The 17,872-nt window shown below is 31.9% G+C and overlaps 1 protein-coding gene across 1 annotated transcript in view; it reads left to right on the top strand.

Annotated features, from left to right (window-relative positions):
- Nucleotides 1–15,836: 15,836 nt before the first annotated feature.
- LOC121853134 overlaps nucleotides 15,837–17,872 on the top strand; it is a 93,916-nt gene continuing 91,880 nt past the window's right edge. Inside the window, exon 1 of the mRNA XM_042347076.1 lies at nucleotides 15,837–16,015. Coding sequence (XP_042203010.1) covers nucleotides 15,837–16,015 — 179 coding nt within the window. The remainder of the gene's footprint in view (nucleotides 16,016–17,872) is intronic.

The raw sequence follows: 17,872 nt of genomic DNA, 5'->3' as shown, positions 1-17,872 counted from the left end.
TACAGTATATATATATATATATATATATATATATATATATATATATATATATATATATATATATATATATATATATATATTTCATGAAAATACAATGAATATATATATATATATATCTTGATAAATCACGGGAAAATGGAAACGGGTACCTTGGCTTTCGTCTTTATTCAAGACAGCCTCTGAAGATGTGATATATATATATATATATATATATATATATATATATATATATATATATATATATATATATATATATATATATGCATATATATATATATATATATATATATATATATATATATATATATATATATATATATATATATATATATATATATATATATATATATATATATATACACAAAATACAAGCAATTTTCAGTGAAACTCAGAGGTCTATATTTACTAAACTAGTTATATTTTCATCGCACTAAGGATACGTAAAAAGAAATAAAAATAATGTAATAACTGATGGCTTACATGCAATGAGATCTTGAAAACGATTTTTCCTTTTCTAGGGCTTTATGAAATGGAGATAAATTTATGACACAAAAAGAAACTTAGGAAGTATGTTCTAGTATTTCATAAATGTAGGTCACAAAATATTGTTCTAAGGTTTACGTTATTTTCTAATTAAGTTTGAGGAGACCACTAGACCTCTCACTGGGTATGATAGCTAGTGATCATAACTTTAATAATAAAACTTTACACTAACATGTCTTAGAGTAGCTATGACTATAATTTATTATTAAGACTATTAACACTATTACTCTGACGTGAAACATTTGTTCTGTCCATTGCAAGCAAAGCCTTATTTTTCTCCCGCTTTTTCTTGTTTATCAAACCATTGTTGGATCTTTATTATGAAGTGTCAGGTTTTGTTAAGGCATTCTTAGAAGTTAAAACTTGCGTCTCTCTCTCTCTCTCTCTCTCTCTCTCTCTCTCTCTCTCTCTCTCTCTCTCTCTCTCTCTCAACATTATTCTATCCCCATCACATCCAAAGTTGACAATACTAGTTGTAATCTTAGCTGCATCTGTCTTCAAAAATCGCTGTGAAGAGTCTCACCTTTTTTTTTCGTGTCCTGTTTCTCATGATTCTCCCAGATGATTTATTTGTACATACATATTCAACGTCTTTTCTTCATAATTAAGATTAGATACCTGAGGTACTTCTAGAAGTTGCATAAGACGTGTTTGTTATATTTATGTGGTGAAACTGGCTAAGTATGACTTTTATGTATGACAACATGATAATATACAACAGACAACAGAACATTGTAAGTTGAATAAGCTGTTTCTAGACGTTTATGAGCAATGCACAAGAGATTTATCTTCAACTGCTTTTTTTTCAGGAGTTGAATAATATTTTCGACGTCTCCATAAAATTGTCTGATATTCGTGTTATATTGAACAGATGCATGAAGGTTATTTTTCCTAGTTTCTGTCACACATTTTTTACGTATCCAATGTACCTTAAATAAAAAATTAGAAAAATCCTGAACAGTATCATTGACCTTACTGGTATCATTATTTGTGCCAATATAAAATTTGGAAGTAAATTTTTTATATATTATATGTTTATAAATTTTCCACACTTTTAAATTCATTTTGATACAAACATGAATGTTTTACACTACCATACAGTTTTGAAAATTAGGGGTGCTATAGAGACTGCCTGCTCGTGAATCTTGTTATATATATATATATATATATAACGGCAAGGTCTGTATTTTTTAATATATCAATTTCATTTTATGATACAGAACAATATTTATCTTTGTAAACCACAAAGGTATGTCAGTATCTTTGTCATCTTAAGGTATTGTCTCTCATTGTCTGTTCTATGGACACAAAGTTTCACAGATAAATTGAATTTTATCAACTTATAATGAACGCCACTGAAGTAAATTAACAGAAAGGTCCTTTAACTTTTTTTTAATTAAAATTAAGATAAATTATATCATATTATAATATAAATGCAAATAAGATAAAACTTTTGTAAGATTGTCTTTATTATTATTATTATTAATATTAAATACATAACAGCTTCTTGTACACAAAGCTTTGTAAGATTAAAAAGACTTTTCATTTGTCATCATATACAACATTAGAATTACAGACTATAAGACTAAAAAATTTATGAACTAATTTACGTGCAGGACTTCTTCTCTGTGACTAACTTTTGAAAATTCCAACAATAATTTTTTTCTCCTAATCCTCCTTTTAACAGATCAACACATCAGGCATCAATATCCTTCATCCCTGACATCTTCAGAAATTAGTCGAGCAATTTAAAAAATTTAGCCATTAGGAACAAAAATTAATAGATAAGTTAAATACCCAGAGTGGTTCTTACTATCTAATCCTTCACATTCATGTTGGTAGTAACCAAGAACATTTCCGAAAATTTATGGACTTAATTTTTCAAGTATGGTCCTTCGCTTCTATTCCTATTACGGAATTTAATCCCTATAGTTCCTATTAAGACTCTGCCCAATGCAATAGGGTACATGTGTTATAAAGATACCGTCGTCATTCTTAATACTTAAGTAAGTGAATAAGACCACATTTCGTAACATGGTATGTAATATAGTCATGGGGAATATGGAGATAATTATAATTCTTGAATGAATATTGTTGAATTGGTCACTTACACTGAAAATGTGTCGTAAAGGATGTCCTGAGAACTGATAGAAATTCTTAGCATTAACGACGAAGCTGACACAACCTTTATCTTGTCTAATGCACTGAAGATTACATACACACACACACACACACACACACACATATATATATATATATATATATATATATATATATATATATATATATATATATATATATATATATATATATACTGTATATATGTACATACATATCACATATTCACCCCTGAAGATGAATTACACAGCGCTTGGGAATATATCAGCATATATATATATATATATATATATATATATATATATATATATATATATATATATATATATATATATATATATATATATATATATATATATATATATATATATATATATATATATATATATATATATATATATATATATATATATATATATATATATATATATATATATATATATATTTATATGACTCCGAAATATCACTCTCTTGTTTCAAATGTGAGACAAACAAGAGTCTAGACCACCTGGTTTGCATAGGATAAAGACATCATGTTAATGATTTCACATCCTTCGGATGAAGCCCATTTAGTTAAAGTTCCTGTATCCGAAGTTCTCGATAAATTTACCAATAGACACAAGTAAAGGTTAAGGATAGGTGACGGGACAAGGTGGCAGTGTGGTAAAACATACAGAAGACAGATATACACGATGGAAAGTCCCTCGTGTGGGATTAGGATTTTGTTAAGTTAAACCAACAATACACATATTGGGTATTATTATTATTATTATTATTATTATTATTATTATTATTATTATTATTATTATTATTAGCTTGAGCATTCCATACACCATTACATATTTGACAAATACCAACCTGAACTAGATTAGAAATTCAACGAACGGATGTCCCACGAATATCTTTTTGTTAAAATTTTCTGTGTGTGCTGGTATGTGGTGTGGGGGAGGACGAGGGTGAAGATGGAATGAAAGGAAATGGAGGGAGATAGGATAGCAAGGTTACATCACATATACAAATGGACATGAATGATCCCATATCAGCAAAACTATAGATCATTGGGAACAAATACTTGGAGGAATACATTATACATTATTGTATATAAAAGAGAGATTTTCTGGGTATAATCGTCATCCACAAGCTTCCCTCCGGCTATTTACCTTTAATAAAATTACACATGTTGATGGAATTAAAATCAAATAAAGAATTAGTTGGATGTCTCCATCAAACAACTAAAGTATAAATCCAGCTTATATACCAACATGAAATCTGGATCATCAATTTCCACTTATTAGGTGTAAATGGTGTTATCAATGCCACCCAAAATGTATTTTTAATAAGGCCTGACATTTTAGCACAGCATATCACTCTTATTCTCAGAACAAAGATTAGGTAGTGCGTTATAATAACAATTGTATATACTTCTATTCCTCAGAATCTCATGAACATCCCCATAAGAAATTTGATATGTTCTTAATATAGAAAGAAAAAGCTTGTTCCGCCATTGATATATATATATATATATATATATATATATATATATATATATATATATATATATATATATATATATATATATATATATATATGTATATATATAAGTGGAGTGATCGCAATAAAAATTACAAATTGGCCTTTCAAGTTTAATTTCCAACAACCACACAATCGATGCACCCATTATTATTTCTTCCCGGTATTACACTAAGAAAACATGATAAAGACTTCAATAAGTAAGAATTTATTTTTGTTTATTTTTGTCAAGGTCAGTAGAACTCGAAGAGTCTCTTAGAAAACAATGCTTTTAAACATTTCCAGTATGGATTAAATGATTTCAAGTTGAATATAGTTATGAAGTTAGTATCTGTTCTGTTCTCCTTTGTGATGTAGATCAGTTTGGGAAATGCACAAGTTGCAGACATAACCTCAAAATTGATGTGCCAATGGAAAGTCGTTAAATAATAATCATAGTAAAATTAAATTCATGGCCAAAAAACGAATCTGTCAGTTTAATATACAGTGACAAAAACTTCACACGTGAAAACTACAGATAAACAAAGTAGAAAATTACCTTTTTTATCTGAAAATATACACGATCACGTGATATTGTTGAGGGACTGAAGCATAGCACAGTATGCGTTGTTTTAATTCTATTCGTAATCTAACCTCAGACCAATTACAAAGGTGGGTAAAGCATGCCTTTGTAATTGGCATCATTCCTCTATGTATGGATTATTTTAGTCTGTAACCTGATACCATGAATTAATCCATTTATTAGATTAATTATTAAAATCCTATTACCCTAATTTCTTTTGAATCAATGGAAACTTGCAACACTTATATTTAACTGATTTTCACTTTCCTTGCTCATGAACAATAAACCCACAAGTACACCACTCAATTGTTTTAGTTTAAATATAATGACAATTTGATCATATAATTCATTTAATATGAAATAGGAGTGTAGTTATTGAGGGTTTATATTCTTAATGGTCGGATAAGATGATCTTGTTGTGGTAAACATGACCGGTGCTGTTACTGATACTCGTACACTGTTTGTGCGTGAAGAGAACTATTCTCAACTTCGAAATCTTTTCACTCTCACTCGGTGTCTATGAAATAAACTTGAGTCGCTGAGGAAAAGGTTGCTTTAATATTTGTTATCCAAGGAAATAATACTGTCAGTTTTTTTGCTTCAAATTCCATTAAAAAATTTTCTCCGAAATATCTGATGTAAATTTTATCCTCCATCCATAATTTCACATGTTATAAAAGCATTATACGGTGACCAGTATGTGAAGTATATTATAAGTCACGATGAAAACGAATATGATGTTGCCTTCGCGAGTCATGCGGTTGGTGTTTTGATAATGAGATAAATATTAGATTACAAAGTATATAATGAATGGAATCCTACTCAATTACGCAATTGTTGTTACCATGTGCGAGGATGAACACGTACGTTTGTAATGTGTCTCTCACACTCCCATGAGGTTTGTTTTTCTCTGACTTTCTATGATTTCTGTGGATATACTCAGGTGCCCGAGCAGGTAAATAACGTGTAAAATTCCCAACTTGTAGTATGATTTGCTCTCAGTCTTCCTTGGCAGTTTTGTCTCAAGTAAAAATATTTGACCACCACCGTGTATCTACGACCACTGCTTCCTCTTTCCCTGATTATAATTAATGGAACACACACACACACACACACACACACACACACACACACACACACACACACACACACACACACACACACACACACACACACACACACACACACACACACACACACACACACACACACACACACACACACACACACACACACACACACACACACACACACACACACACACACACACACACACACACGCATGCATCTTCAGGTTGTATCTATAATTTTCTTACTAATGATCTCATGGCTCATAATGCAATGAATCTTTCTCAAATGGAAGAGAAAGTAAAGTTAAAATCAAAGGTGTTGTTCTTTGATCGGGTGTGGAAGAAAGAGTAAATGAACATATTTTTCCACAAAATACCGTGTGTGTGAAGAGAGGAGAATATTATAAAGACAGAATCTGGTGTACAATCTACCAGGAGACGTGGAGATAAGAGAGGCCGTACCTTAAATAAAAGGTCGTTTAGAAGTTTCGTCAAATACTTTCAAACGAGATCTCCTTTATGTGAACGACAACATTACCCCATGGGTCAGGATACACCTACAGTATAACCTTTTTAAAAGATTTTCTTTTCATAAGCGACAATATTTCTATAAGAGTATAAAAAAGTATCTATATATCAACAAAATTTATCTTACATACTACGAAAACTTTCTCTTAAAAAAAAGGTACCGTTTCGACAGGAATACAACTTTTCCGGCAGACATTATGTTCTTCATCCCTATCCATCCTCTCTCAGCTGGCATTGTGACTATATATTGGAAAACTTTATAAAGTAAACTCTTGCACTGACCCCTTCATACCAGCACACAACAGCAGCAGTTGTAGTAGTACTACACTCACCCCTGCCCTTGAATCTCCCCTGCATGATGGGGTGCTCATGGCTGCCCCCAAAAAAGAAGTCTTTCCCAGTAGCTGCCCCTGGCTGACCTGCATGACGAGTCAGGCAGGTTGGGGGATTGGAGGCAGGCCACCCCGCCCCCCATCCACCCCACGACCACCACCACCACGCCAGTCCGCGTCTCAGACAACCGCGCCAAAGACCTTCAGCATCATCAAGGTATGTGATATCATAGTTTTAATTCATAATACCTCTGCCATTGTATTTTGGTGTCGAACTTGGATTGAGAATGATGTTGATTTTTGTGGGGGGAAGATAATACCTCTCACCATGATTACTTATTGACCGTGTAATGAATAAACATTAGATGCACTCTAAGGGCCAGCCGCCGTCTGCTTGGGGAAGTGTAATTGGCGCTGTGCTCTACATTATAAAGGTCTCACGTTTGACGATTAATGGTCTTCATTTTTTGAATGCTTAAAAATCTTATGTATAATGATTTTCTTTCTTACAGGATCTTGACTTATTTGTAAATATATTGTCTTTCAGCCTGATATATATATACAGTATATGCATATATGTTTCGTAAATAGATTAAAAGCTGATATTCACTTTAATGATAATGTTAAAGAAAATAACTTGAAGTGAACTTATGTTAGTGGCCGAATCGATGGCTAATGTGTCAGCCGGGTGACCAGACTGAAATTTACATGAATCCGAGAATCTCAAAGTTGTAGTTAGTGATCACCTCCGTAAGTTTTATTCATCAAAGCTGTACTTGAGTTGTCGGACATGTTCTGAAGGTCAGTATGTATAATGCACGGGCCAAATAATGACCAAAGAATCAGCTGCAGTTTCAGAGTAATATATAATCTTTTGAAGTATAATGGTTTAACACACACACACACACACACACACACACACACACACACACACACACACACACACACGCACGTACACACACACACACGCACACATACACACACACACACATACACAACGCAGTAACAACTTGACATGACTTGGGTTTCAGCCTTCTATATTATAATTTTTATACGTTGCCAAGGAGTTTTATTGTATTGAACTTTGAGTTTATTAATGTCCAAAAACGGAATTAATTGTATCCACCAACTGAAGAAATTATCGATGCTTTACCATCTAGTTATCATTATAATCTGTTATTAATCTGGCTTATTTACTATAATCATATATTTTTGTCTATATGATTATTTAATATACAATATATTTTTTCATGATGATGGATATTTTGCTCATTGATTTTTGGTCTAATAATGTTTCTTACGTTTATTTTCCCTAGTACTCTTTTCAATGTCTAATGTTTCCTCTTTACTGTTTCTTTAAAAAAATGATTTGTTAATATATTTGTTTTCCTTGTTAAATTCATCCATATTTACATCTTAAGCAATTATTTCTCATATTAAGTTTATTAATATTAGCCCAAATAATTTATGATTTTTATTAATTTTTGTTACTTACGTTAGAGTTCCATTGTATAACTACCATTGTGTACATAGCAAAAATTCCTGAGTTATTTGTAAGTTGTCAAATTAATGGTTACGCCTAAGGAGTATGTAGGATTTTTTTTTATTGTTGTTGATATATCTTAGTAGTTATTTGTGGAATGGTATGTAGTTACTTTAATAATGGTGGCATATTGTTTCAAAATTGGCAATTGATTCTTAATTTTTAAGTATTATTTTGCAAAGATTTCATTATTATTGTCATGTGTTGGTAATTTGTTTCAACGTTACTGATTATTTGGCACATAACAAGCAGTTATTCGATATATTAATTACAATTATTTGTCATTTTATATCACGATTACGGTATTAAAGAAGGTAATTGACAGTACAAAATGAATTTCACAGATCAAGCGATTATTTAACGAATTACTATATATATATATATATATATATATATGCAAGTCATTATTAAAGATTGTTATTTTCCTTTATTACCCTTATTTTCAGGGCTCATTTTGTTAATTCGACAGTCATCATCATTCTCACTATATTTTTCATTCTCATTATCACAATCGTCATTATCATACTTAGCAACAACATCGTCGTCATTTTTATTATCATTGCCATCATTACCATTCTTGTGATAAACTTTGCCTTCATCATTATCATCATCATAATCTTCAAAATCACTACATCATTGTCATCAAAACATCGACTTTAGCACTACAACCACCACCACCTTCATCATCATCACCACCATCATCACCACCACCACCATCGTCATCATCATTATCTCCACCATCAACATCATCATCAATAAAGCCATTAATCTCCCCATCCCCCCCCCATCAACATCTTCTCTAATATCATCATACTTAACAACAATGTCTTAAGTTATAAATCATATTCCTTCACTTTTTTCCCGACTCGTGTGTGACAGTGGTAGAGACGGAGGGAGTGATCCATGTTTCGTCTTTGTGGTATTCAACTTCATCTAGCCTCTCTTTTTCCTATTTAAATCTATTTTGTTGTATTTATGATTTAAATTCTCATATTTATAGAATTTTTTTCTTTTAAATTTAGAAGCACTTATCCTCACGTTTTTTCTTTAATGTTTATATTTCTGTTTTTTTATATATTTACACACATTAAGTTATGGGATGTTGAAGCTACAAAATATTTCATAATTATTTTACGTTTTAATGGTAAGACATGAATGCCAGGAAAAAAATGTAGATATGTCGATAACAATGAGCTGATTTATCTAATTCTTTCAATGAGGGAGTTTTGTTTGATTTGACGTCCATTAAAAAAGTTACCAAGCCTTTTGAAGTATGGGACTTAATGAAGGTGCACTTAGCAAAGACAAAAAAAAAAAATACCTGTAATTATTTTGTTGATAATTTCTTTAATAATCAATTGATAGTAGACCATCAATTAAATATTCTTATATTTTCCGTGGCCAAAGATATACCTTTATTTTATTTGTATACGTATGCATATTATAATATAAATGTCGTAATGTCTGTGTTTTATGAAATGTTTAATTAATGGTGAAGTACTTGAGCTTAGAGATGCATACACCCGAGTCTATTGTTTTTAATGTCAAGTCAAAATTCAGTACGTTTTCCCTGAAGCTTTCATGAGTTAGTGATATTTCGTTAGTGACACTAAGCACTGAGTATAATAGGGACTTAGTGATACCAAGTAGAAATTTATTGATATTTAATTACTGCACTTTTTTACTCTTGACCCTAAATCTTATTGACTTCCAAACTAGCATTACTTCTTAATGATGTCTAACCCTTTGTCTTACTGATATCAAATCCCAGTTCTTATTAATGCTTAACCACCAAGTCTTAGACATCACCAACACCAGTTTTTTAGGACTCTGTGACACATGGTCGATGATGTCTTACTCAAATACTTAGCAATAATTAACCCAAAGTCTTACCCCTAATTGCTATTTAACTTCAGAGTCTTTTTTGGTAATTGGTTTCATGTCTCAAATTTTAGTGATGACTGACACCAAGTCTTGTTGATATTTGGCCTTAGGTCCAGTGAGATTTACTCTAATGGTTTGGAGATGTTGACTCCAGATCCTTGTGGTATGTTCCTCGGTGGTATCGACACAAGATATGACCTTACCGTCCCGAATATAATTTATTTTTTATCAATGAAAGTGGTAAGACTGTTTACTCTAGTACTCGAAATATACAGCATTATGAATTATTATCAATCTAAATCTTGATAATGTTCATAGACTTCATTTAAATGTACTCTTATAATTGCATCATTACTGGTAATTAGAGTTAACCGTCATGGAATTATACTATTAAAACTATATACAAGCTGTTAGAATCTGTTCTCCCGCGTGATTGGAAAGTCAGTTATACAATTTGATAATGATAAGATCCTTAACGTGTGTTCTAGTAGCGTGGAACATCAACTATATGTGGATGATGATCCTTGTATCCTCCTGTTACTTCACTGAAATTCTCCTTCTTCAAACATATTTTAATATAACTTTCAAACATCCTATTTATTTTAAAGTCGCTGTGATGAAGCGACCTTCTAGATTATATAATAAAGATCGATGTGCCTCAGAGTGGTGAGGCAGAAGCCAGACACAAACATTCTCCTGCGGCTCAAATTCTTTCTGAAGTGTGTGTGGCACCTTCCAGGTTTCCTTGAATAATATAACGCCACAACTCGCTTTACTAGAAGATCTTGCAGAAGGTCCACTGACAGTCGATACCAATTTTCCGGGACTTCACAACATCCACCAACTATTGTGGTTGAAAACTCCAATGCATTGCACATAAAAAAAAATATATGTCAGTTATATTTGAAAAATAAGCAAAACATGCGACACAACCACTTGACAAAGATTTATTTTCGATTAATTTAAAAACAAAATTATAATTGTGAATTGTAAAGTTACAGATGATTTTTTTTCCTTCCAGACAAGACAAGACTGTCATCAAAAGGGAAGGACGTTTGTCATGTCGACACAGACTTTCGAACTAAATAAATACTGTTTCTTTAAGCAAATTTCATAAAATGCTCACAGATGCCAAGTTGTCATTCCCTAGTCTGTCAGATAGACACGAATATTCGGTATTGTTGCACAAGAGATGGAAAAAATCTAGTTACCATTTTGCACAAAACGCCAGTTTGCGATATCTTGATGATATTTCCTTTTCTTCATTTCCTGTCTGTCTGCAATGACAACATTCAATGAAAATGAATTCAAATAATATTGTAAGTGACATACAAGTTCTCACCCCATTGAATGTTAGTAAAGCTTAACACTTATAATAGAAGTAACTTTATAGGGATGTGTCGGCGAGGTAATAGTACTACCAAATATTACTGAGATACTTAAGACAAATAAAAATATAGCAACATACAGTTGAATTCCTCAGTCCCACACTTGTTATTGAGTTTGTGCTGCTTCTGCCTCCCATCTCATATTCCTTTACACCTAATAATCCCGCTATAGTTAGTATTGTTACAGATTTATCATAAGTAAAGTAGTGAAAATCCTTCACTTCCTACAATCAACTTCAAAGAATTAAAATATATCCAACTGAACTACCAAAGCAAATTTTATAAATACTGTATTGTATGTAGTTCGAGAGAGCATATTAATGTATCACCAGTGTTGTTTTTTAAGAAAAATACCTGATCTTTTGAAAATGTGTGGAATTCATATATGTTTGTACGTAACTTTGCCTGCCTGGGGAAGATGCCTCTCTTATTTTCTAATTGTTAAGACTCGTGTATTTACTAATCTAGTAGACACGCTTCAAGGCTTTAGTTGTTGAAGCGCAGAGGTATATTATATCCGTAACGTCAACATACAGCATCTGAGGAGGGAAGTGATTTAGAGTAACATCCCTGATTGATGATATACTTATTTACTGTGCTCAACAGGTAAGGTATTACTCTGAACATCAACAATTACAAATTTAGGAAGACACATATCTTGCAGTTATTATGGTAGACACAGTTTGCTAGTGTCATTAAAAATTGACTCTAATATCGCTTCTAATATGGTGTGTGACATTCGAAGACGAGAAAAAATAATCCTGTATCTAAAATTATCATATGATTCATTATATTTAAAGATGCTGTGAAGATTCAACATTCTGTTCCAGAGGAACAGCAACTCTGTCATGATGTTATACAGTATATTGTTGAGGTCGAAGTGTGTTTCTGTCACTAGTTTGTTTTAACTAGATATTCAGAGGAAGTGTTAATATTAAATGATAGAAGCGCAAATTTAAAAACAATATGAAAATGATCTTATAACTTCTATTTTTCTACTAATACTGTGTTGAAACATATAATTATTTTTTCAAGTGCTCAACTATTCCTTATTGAGTAATGTTGGGAAAACCGTTCAATCAAATATCTTTATCGTTAGTTTCACTTCTGTATATCTGAAGGAGGTGTGAAGAGTCTTGTTCAGTTATAAATGAAACATTAAATATTTATTTTAAGGAGTTTTTCCTTGCAGTTACAATTATAGTTTATATTAGAAAAATCCTTTATATAAAACCTTTCGTTCCATTTTGTGTAAATTAAAATCATAATGAAGATATTTTTTTTGTAGAATAATGACAAGGAAATACATTGAACGTTATTAAAAGCAATTAAAAGTTATGAATCAGCTATATGAGCTTCCTAATCTATATTTCGCCATGATATTTGTACCTAATATGTGCTCTAAGGATTAACATCGTTGAAGGAAATGTTAGTTTCTTTAAGTGCTGACCAACTTCTTCGATGCAATATGAATATATGTGCGTTATAAAAACTTTATTTACACACACACACACACACACACACACACACACACACCCATGGACAAACCCATAATAAGATTATATATATATACACTGAATATTTTTTTTCAATAATGTGAAGGAGAAATTGTGTCCACACATTATGAGCTGCTTCATAATACGTCTACAACTGACACATACAGTATATACATTAATGGCTGGTTATTGTGGATACTGTATTAAGTATAGCTATGAATATTATATAACAAACATCCCAGTGAGGGTGAGAGGTGGCCACCATTAAAAAGCTGTTCTATTTTAATATCCTAAGAATTACATAAATCTGGATGTTCAAATTATAATGTTATAATAATATATCTGACCATAAATAGTCTATGTTGATTAAAAGCCCATTTATACTACTGTACAGTATGTGTGAATATATAGTGATGAGCCTGACAATGACCTATTGATATCTATTGGTAGTATTGCCAAGATATCTGAATCATTTACCCGTTTTCAGTTTTGATCCTAAACAGGGGTGGGTAATAGGCAGTAATTGACAACCGTGGTGACGGGGCGCTGTGCTACTGGTATATAATGCAGCAAAGTGACCAAGCAACTGTTTCTTGTCATGTAATGTCTGGAGACTCTTAAATGTCTGCACATGTGCTTACTTCACTATTCATTGATTCAGTCACTCAATATATGGGCAAAGATATCCAGTTAATCGGAAAATATATATATTTTTATTCAAACTTAAAAGACCAAAGTTTACTATATTTTCACTTTATTTAGTATAACATTGCATGGCCTTATATTTCTGGTACCATACAGGAAATATTAATGATAAAGTGAAAAGTTATAATTTCTTCGTCCTGAACACACAGTGGTAACACCAGTAAGAAGTAAGAAAAACCATCTTTCGGCTGAGAGTTGTGTTAGTGTTATGGGATCTCTTTCCTCCTGACGGGACGGAAGACGTTATGAACAGTGTTGTAACAATCTACACCAGTCATCTTAGTGTATTAACCATGTAAGGTGTAGATTATATGAAGTCTAGTCGAGATGTAGTAATATAATTATATGGCAAATAAACTTTTCTGCTTATCTGTTAATTCGGTATTAAGAATTTTTTCATGATATTCTTACCATTAATGCAATTTTAAGGCTTCGAAATTTTTTCCAATATACGTTTATTTTTTCACTGTGAAGCTTATTAATAGACACCTGTTATAAGACTTTGAATTTGATGAAAAGATTCTCAGAGAAAAAACAATATTTAAAAATATGATAATACTAGAAAAGTTGCCACGTACTATGCAATTTATTTGGGATATCGTTTTAAACCGAACAATGTCGTTGTAGCAAAATTACGAAGCATGATATGGTTAATAACGTCCGCAGTTAATGTAGATTAAAACAAAAATATCTACATAATCACTACTGTAAGAATACTACTACTACTACTATTTTTTTTAAATGGCCTCCAGCCTCCCCCAATAGCCATTCCTTCGCCACCATTTTATTACCTTAATATTAAATATCCTAATACATAAGTAGCTATCCTAGAGTGAAATTATTATTATTATTATTATTTATATTATTATTATTATTATTATTATTATCATTACTAATTTCATTTTATTTTATGGATTACTGATTTTTTCATCATTGCAATTTTCATTATTGAAATTATTACTAGTAGAAGTACCTATATTATTATTATTGTCTATTATTATTCTCCTATTTCTATCTTCTCCGTCTGCCTCCTTCTTCACCTTCTACTGTATATATTATGTTACTTAAATTTTGTTGTTGAGGGAATATTTTTGTCATTTATTTTACTTTTCCTTTGTATTCTGTATTGTTTGTTGATTAGGTTGCTTGGTGCAACTTGTTTTATGTTTTTGCATTTTGTCTGAAATTATTAATATTCAATTATTACTATTATTAATTATTATTATTATTATTATTATTATTATTATTATTATTAATAGTAGTAGTAGTAGAAGTACTAGTAGTAGTAGTTGTTGTTGTGGTGGTAGTAGTAGTAGTAATAGTTGCAACAGTAGTAGTAACAGCAATAATAATAATAATAATAATAATAATAATAATAATAATAATAATAATAATAATAATAGCAGCAGTAGCATTTGGTCAATTGCTTAGCCTGTTATGCTCTTCATTTATTTACTTCTCTTTCGTCTTACAAATTATTTCTATTTTTTCCTCTTTTAATATTGTATTTATTCTATGTACATTAATTTTCAACTCCATCTGAACTACCTAACCGTACTAATAAAAGGAAACCACCTTTTACGAAAACGCTAAGCACCGAAAAATATTTTATTAAAGTTATTGACAAATATGCATGTACAGTATAATCTCCATTCTCTATGATTGGCGAGTAGTCGGTTATTCCACTACAGTAATGACTGGTCATCTACGGAGATTAAAAATGTTTGTTATTAATAATGACAATTCATCTGTATTGATATTTTGTAGTTGTCTATTAAAATTTAAGAGTATACCAAAAATAATTGGCTTTCGAAGATAGTAATGTTGATTTTGTCGTTAAGTTTAATTAAAAACAAACCACATGTGTTTTAGTCCGTCTTGGCGCATGTTTTATATAATTCTTAGATTATATGTACATATATGTGTATTGGAGGATGTTATATTTATTATCACAAAATTCTTTAAGGGTAAGAAGAACAAGCCGCTTCCTGTACTAACACTACGATAGCTACACCGGGACAGTGACACGACCTAACACACACATTACCACTATACGTATGACGGCTTCGTGTAAAGTGACTAAACCTTCACAAAATCAAAGGAAGAGGAGATCTTTTTTCCTCGAAATTATTGACCGATGACGTCAGTGAGTAAGGCGCGGCGAGTGTCCGCCATGTCAGGGTTTCCTTTCCCCCATCCGCTCTGCCCCCCTCTCTTTGGGTATAAGGCAACCCAACCTGACGCCAGAAGTTCAGAAGGAGGTGGATACCTGTCCTTTATACCCTTAGAAGACCAGGATATAAGTGTTGAGGTGCGGTGAGAGCTTGTTTTACTGCGCGAATGTGAGAATCGGATCGCAAACCTTGCCCGCTGTTCGTTGGTTTTGGTTCGAGTATGGGTTCTTATGTTTATCCTACCATGGGGACGGAATGTTTTTTTGATGACTATTACATTACTCAATAAGAATAATATATATATATATATATATATATATATATATATATATATATATATATATATATATATATATATATATATATACAGCTATTTTAAATTATTGAATGTATGAACTTGAGCTTCAGAAATCGATTCAATATCAAAAATACTTTATACTATTACTGTATTTATATAAGGAAGCAAATATTCATAACCATATTTTCTGGAAGAAGTTTATCAAAGGCTTATAACTGACGAAGCATGAATAATAATAGAGTAGAGAGATTGATTCATCGCCAGACCTATAATGCAGTACCAATTGTATCCTGCTTCCTAAATATTGACGTGATAGTGGCGAGCATCTTATCAGCACCAGCTAATTCTCTCGTTTCATGCCCGTCCACTGATTGTATATTAAAAAAAAATAATCTTGTGTTTTGTTACCTTGAGATTAGTAAAAAATGTTTCAATGTTTAAAAAATTTATTTCCTTAAATAAACTCGGGGTTTTGGTGACAATTGGCCTTATCCTATCTTAACCAAAACCTATACATTTCCATTGACTTGGATATTATTCACAATAAAAAAATCGAATTTACTATTAATCTAAGTATTTTATCTGAATGACAAAATGAGTTTCTTCTTATTGAATAATACTTAGTCACTGTTGTACTCTTTAAGCTATATACCACAAAATTAAAAAAAAAGTAATTAATGCTCTGTCAGAATAATGTACTGAGACTCCCTGAGGCTTTTCGTTGCAGAGATGTACTTTTCTTAATTTCTAATAGCTATCGTCTAATGCATAAAATGACGTAGCAGATGTTTTTAAAAGACCCTTGTTGTTGTGGGGCATAAATACATTAGAGCATGGACCATAGGCCCTTGGGATACAAACATACTGACGAAAAGGAAAACTATCATAACTTTCTTTAGTATCGCTGAAGACTTGCTGACGCCACCAGGGTCAGTTTTCCTACAGCTGCTTCCTCTTTTGACTTCTCACTTTCTGATGCAGTGAATCAGAGGTTAGGAAAGTGTCTGGATATCTTTACTAAGCTGTATTTTCCAAACTCATTCAATATTTTTTTTAATCCATAGCGAGACAGAAATGAAATAAATATAGTTTTCTTGTATACTACAGTTGGCGTGTTCCTTGACTGTATCTATGTCAAGGAACCTCCCGAAGAAAGGAATTAACAAAACTATGGCGATAAAATCTGACAAACTCTTAATTTTGGGCGACTTTTGAGTGTCGGTGAAGATGTCGTTTGGAAAAGTAAAGTTACGAGACACGAGATGAAGCATATGAATCATCTGAGATACAGCTTATGAACCACCTGAGATGAGGTATACGAACCACCTGAGAAGAAACAGATAACCTGATATAACACATGCATGAGCTGAAGCTTATAAACGACACATGATTAACAGCCACGATCTGAGGTAAGACGTGAAGAACCCGGGGTAAGCCTGTAGGTGAAGGTATGAACGCTCCACGTACAGTACATTCCCAGCCAGCGTTGGTCTGCTTCCGGTACCTGCTCACTCTGGCCACTAGTGACGAACCATTACCGAGTGAAGCAACGCCTTAGACATATCCAGACCGAATAATACACTACAGACCTCAACCCAAAAGTGATGGGAAAGAGAACTTACTGCAAAATAATGTCTGTTTATGTCTGGGTGCCAAAAGTGAGTTGCTCCCACAGCCGTTCAATATGGCCGCCGCCCTAGG

Source organism: Homarus americanus, unplaced genomic scaffold (assembly GCF_018991925.1).
Source record: "Homarus americanus isolate GMGI-L3 unplaced genomic scaffold, GMGI_Hamer_2.0 scaffold32871, whole genome shotgun sequence".
Taxonomy (NCBI): Eukaryota; Metazoa; Arthropoda; class Malacostraca; order Decapoda; family Nephropidae; genus Homarus; species Homarus americanus.
Note: the sequence above shows the minus strand (reverse complement) of the source record. Positions and strands in the feature narration are given on the sequence as shown.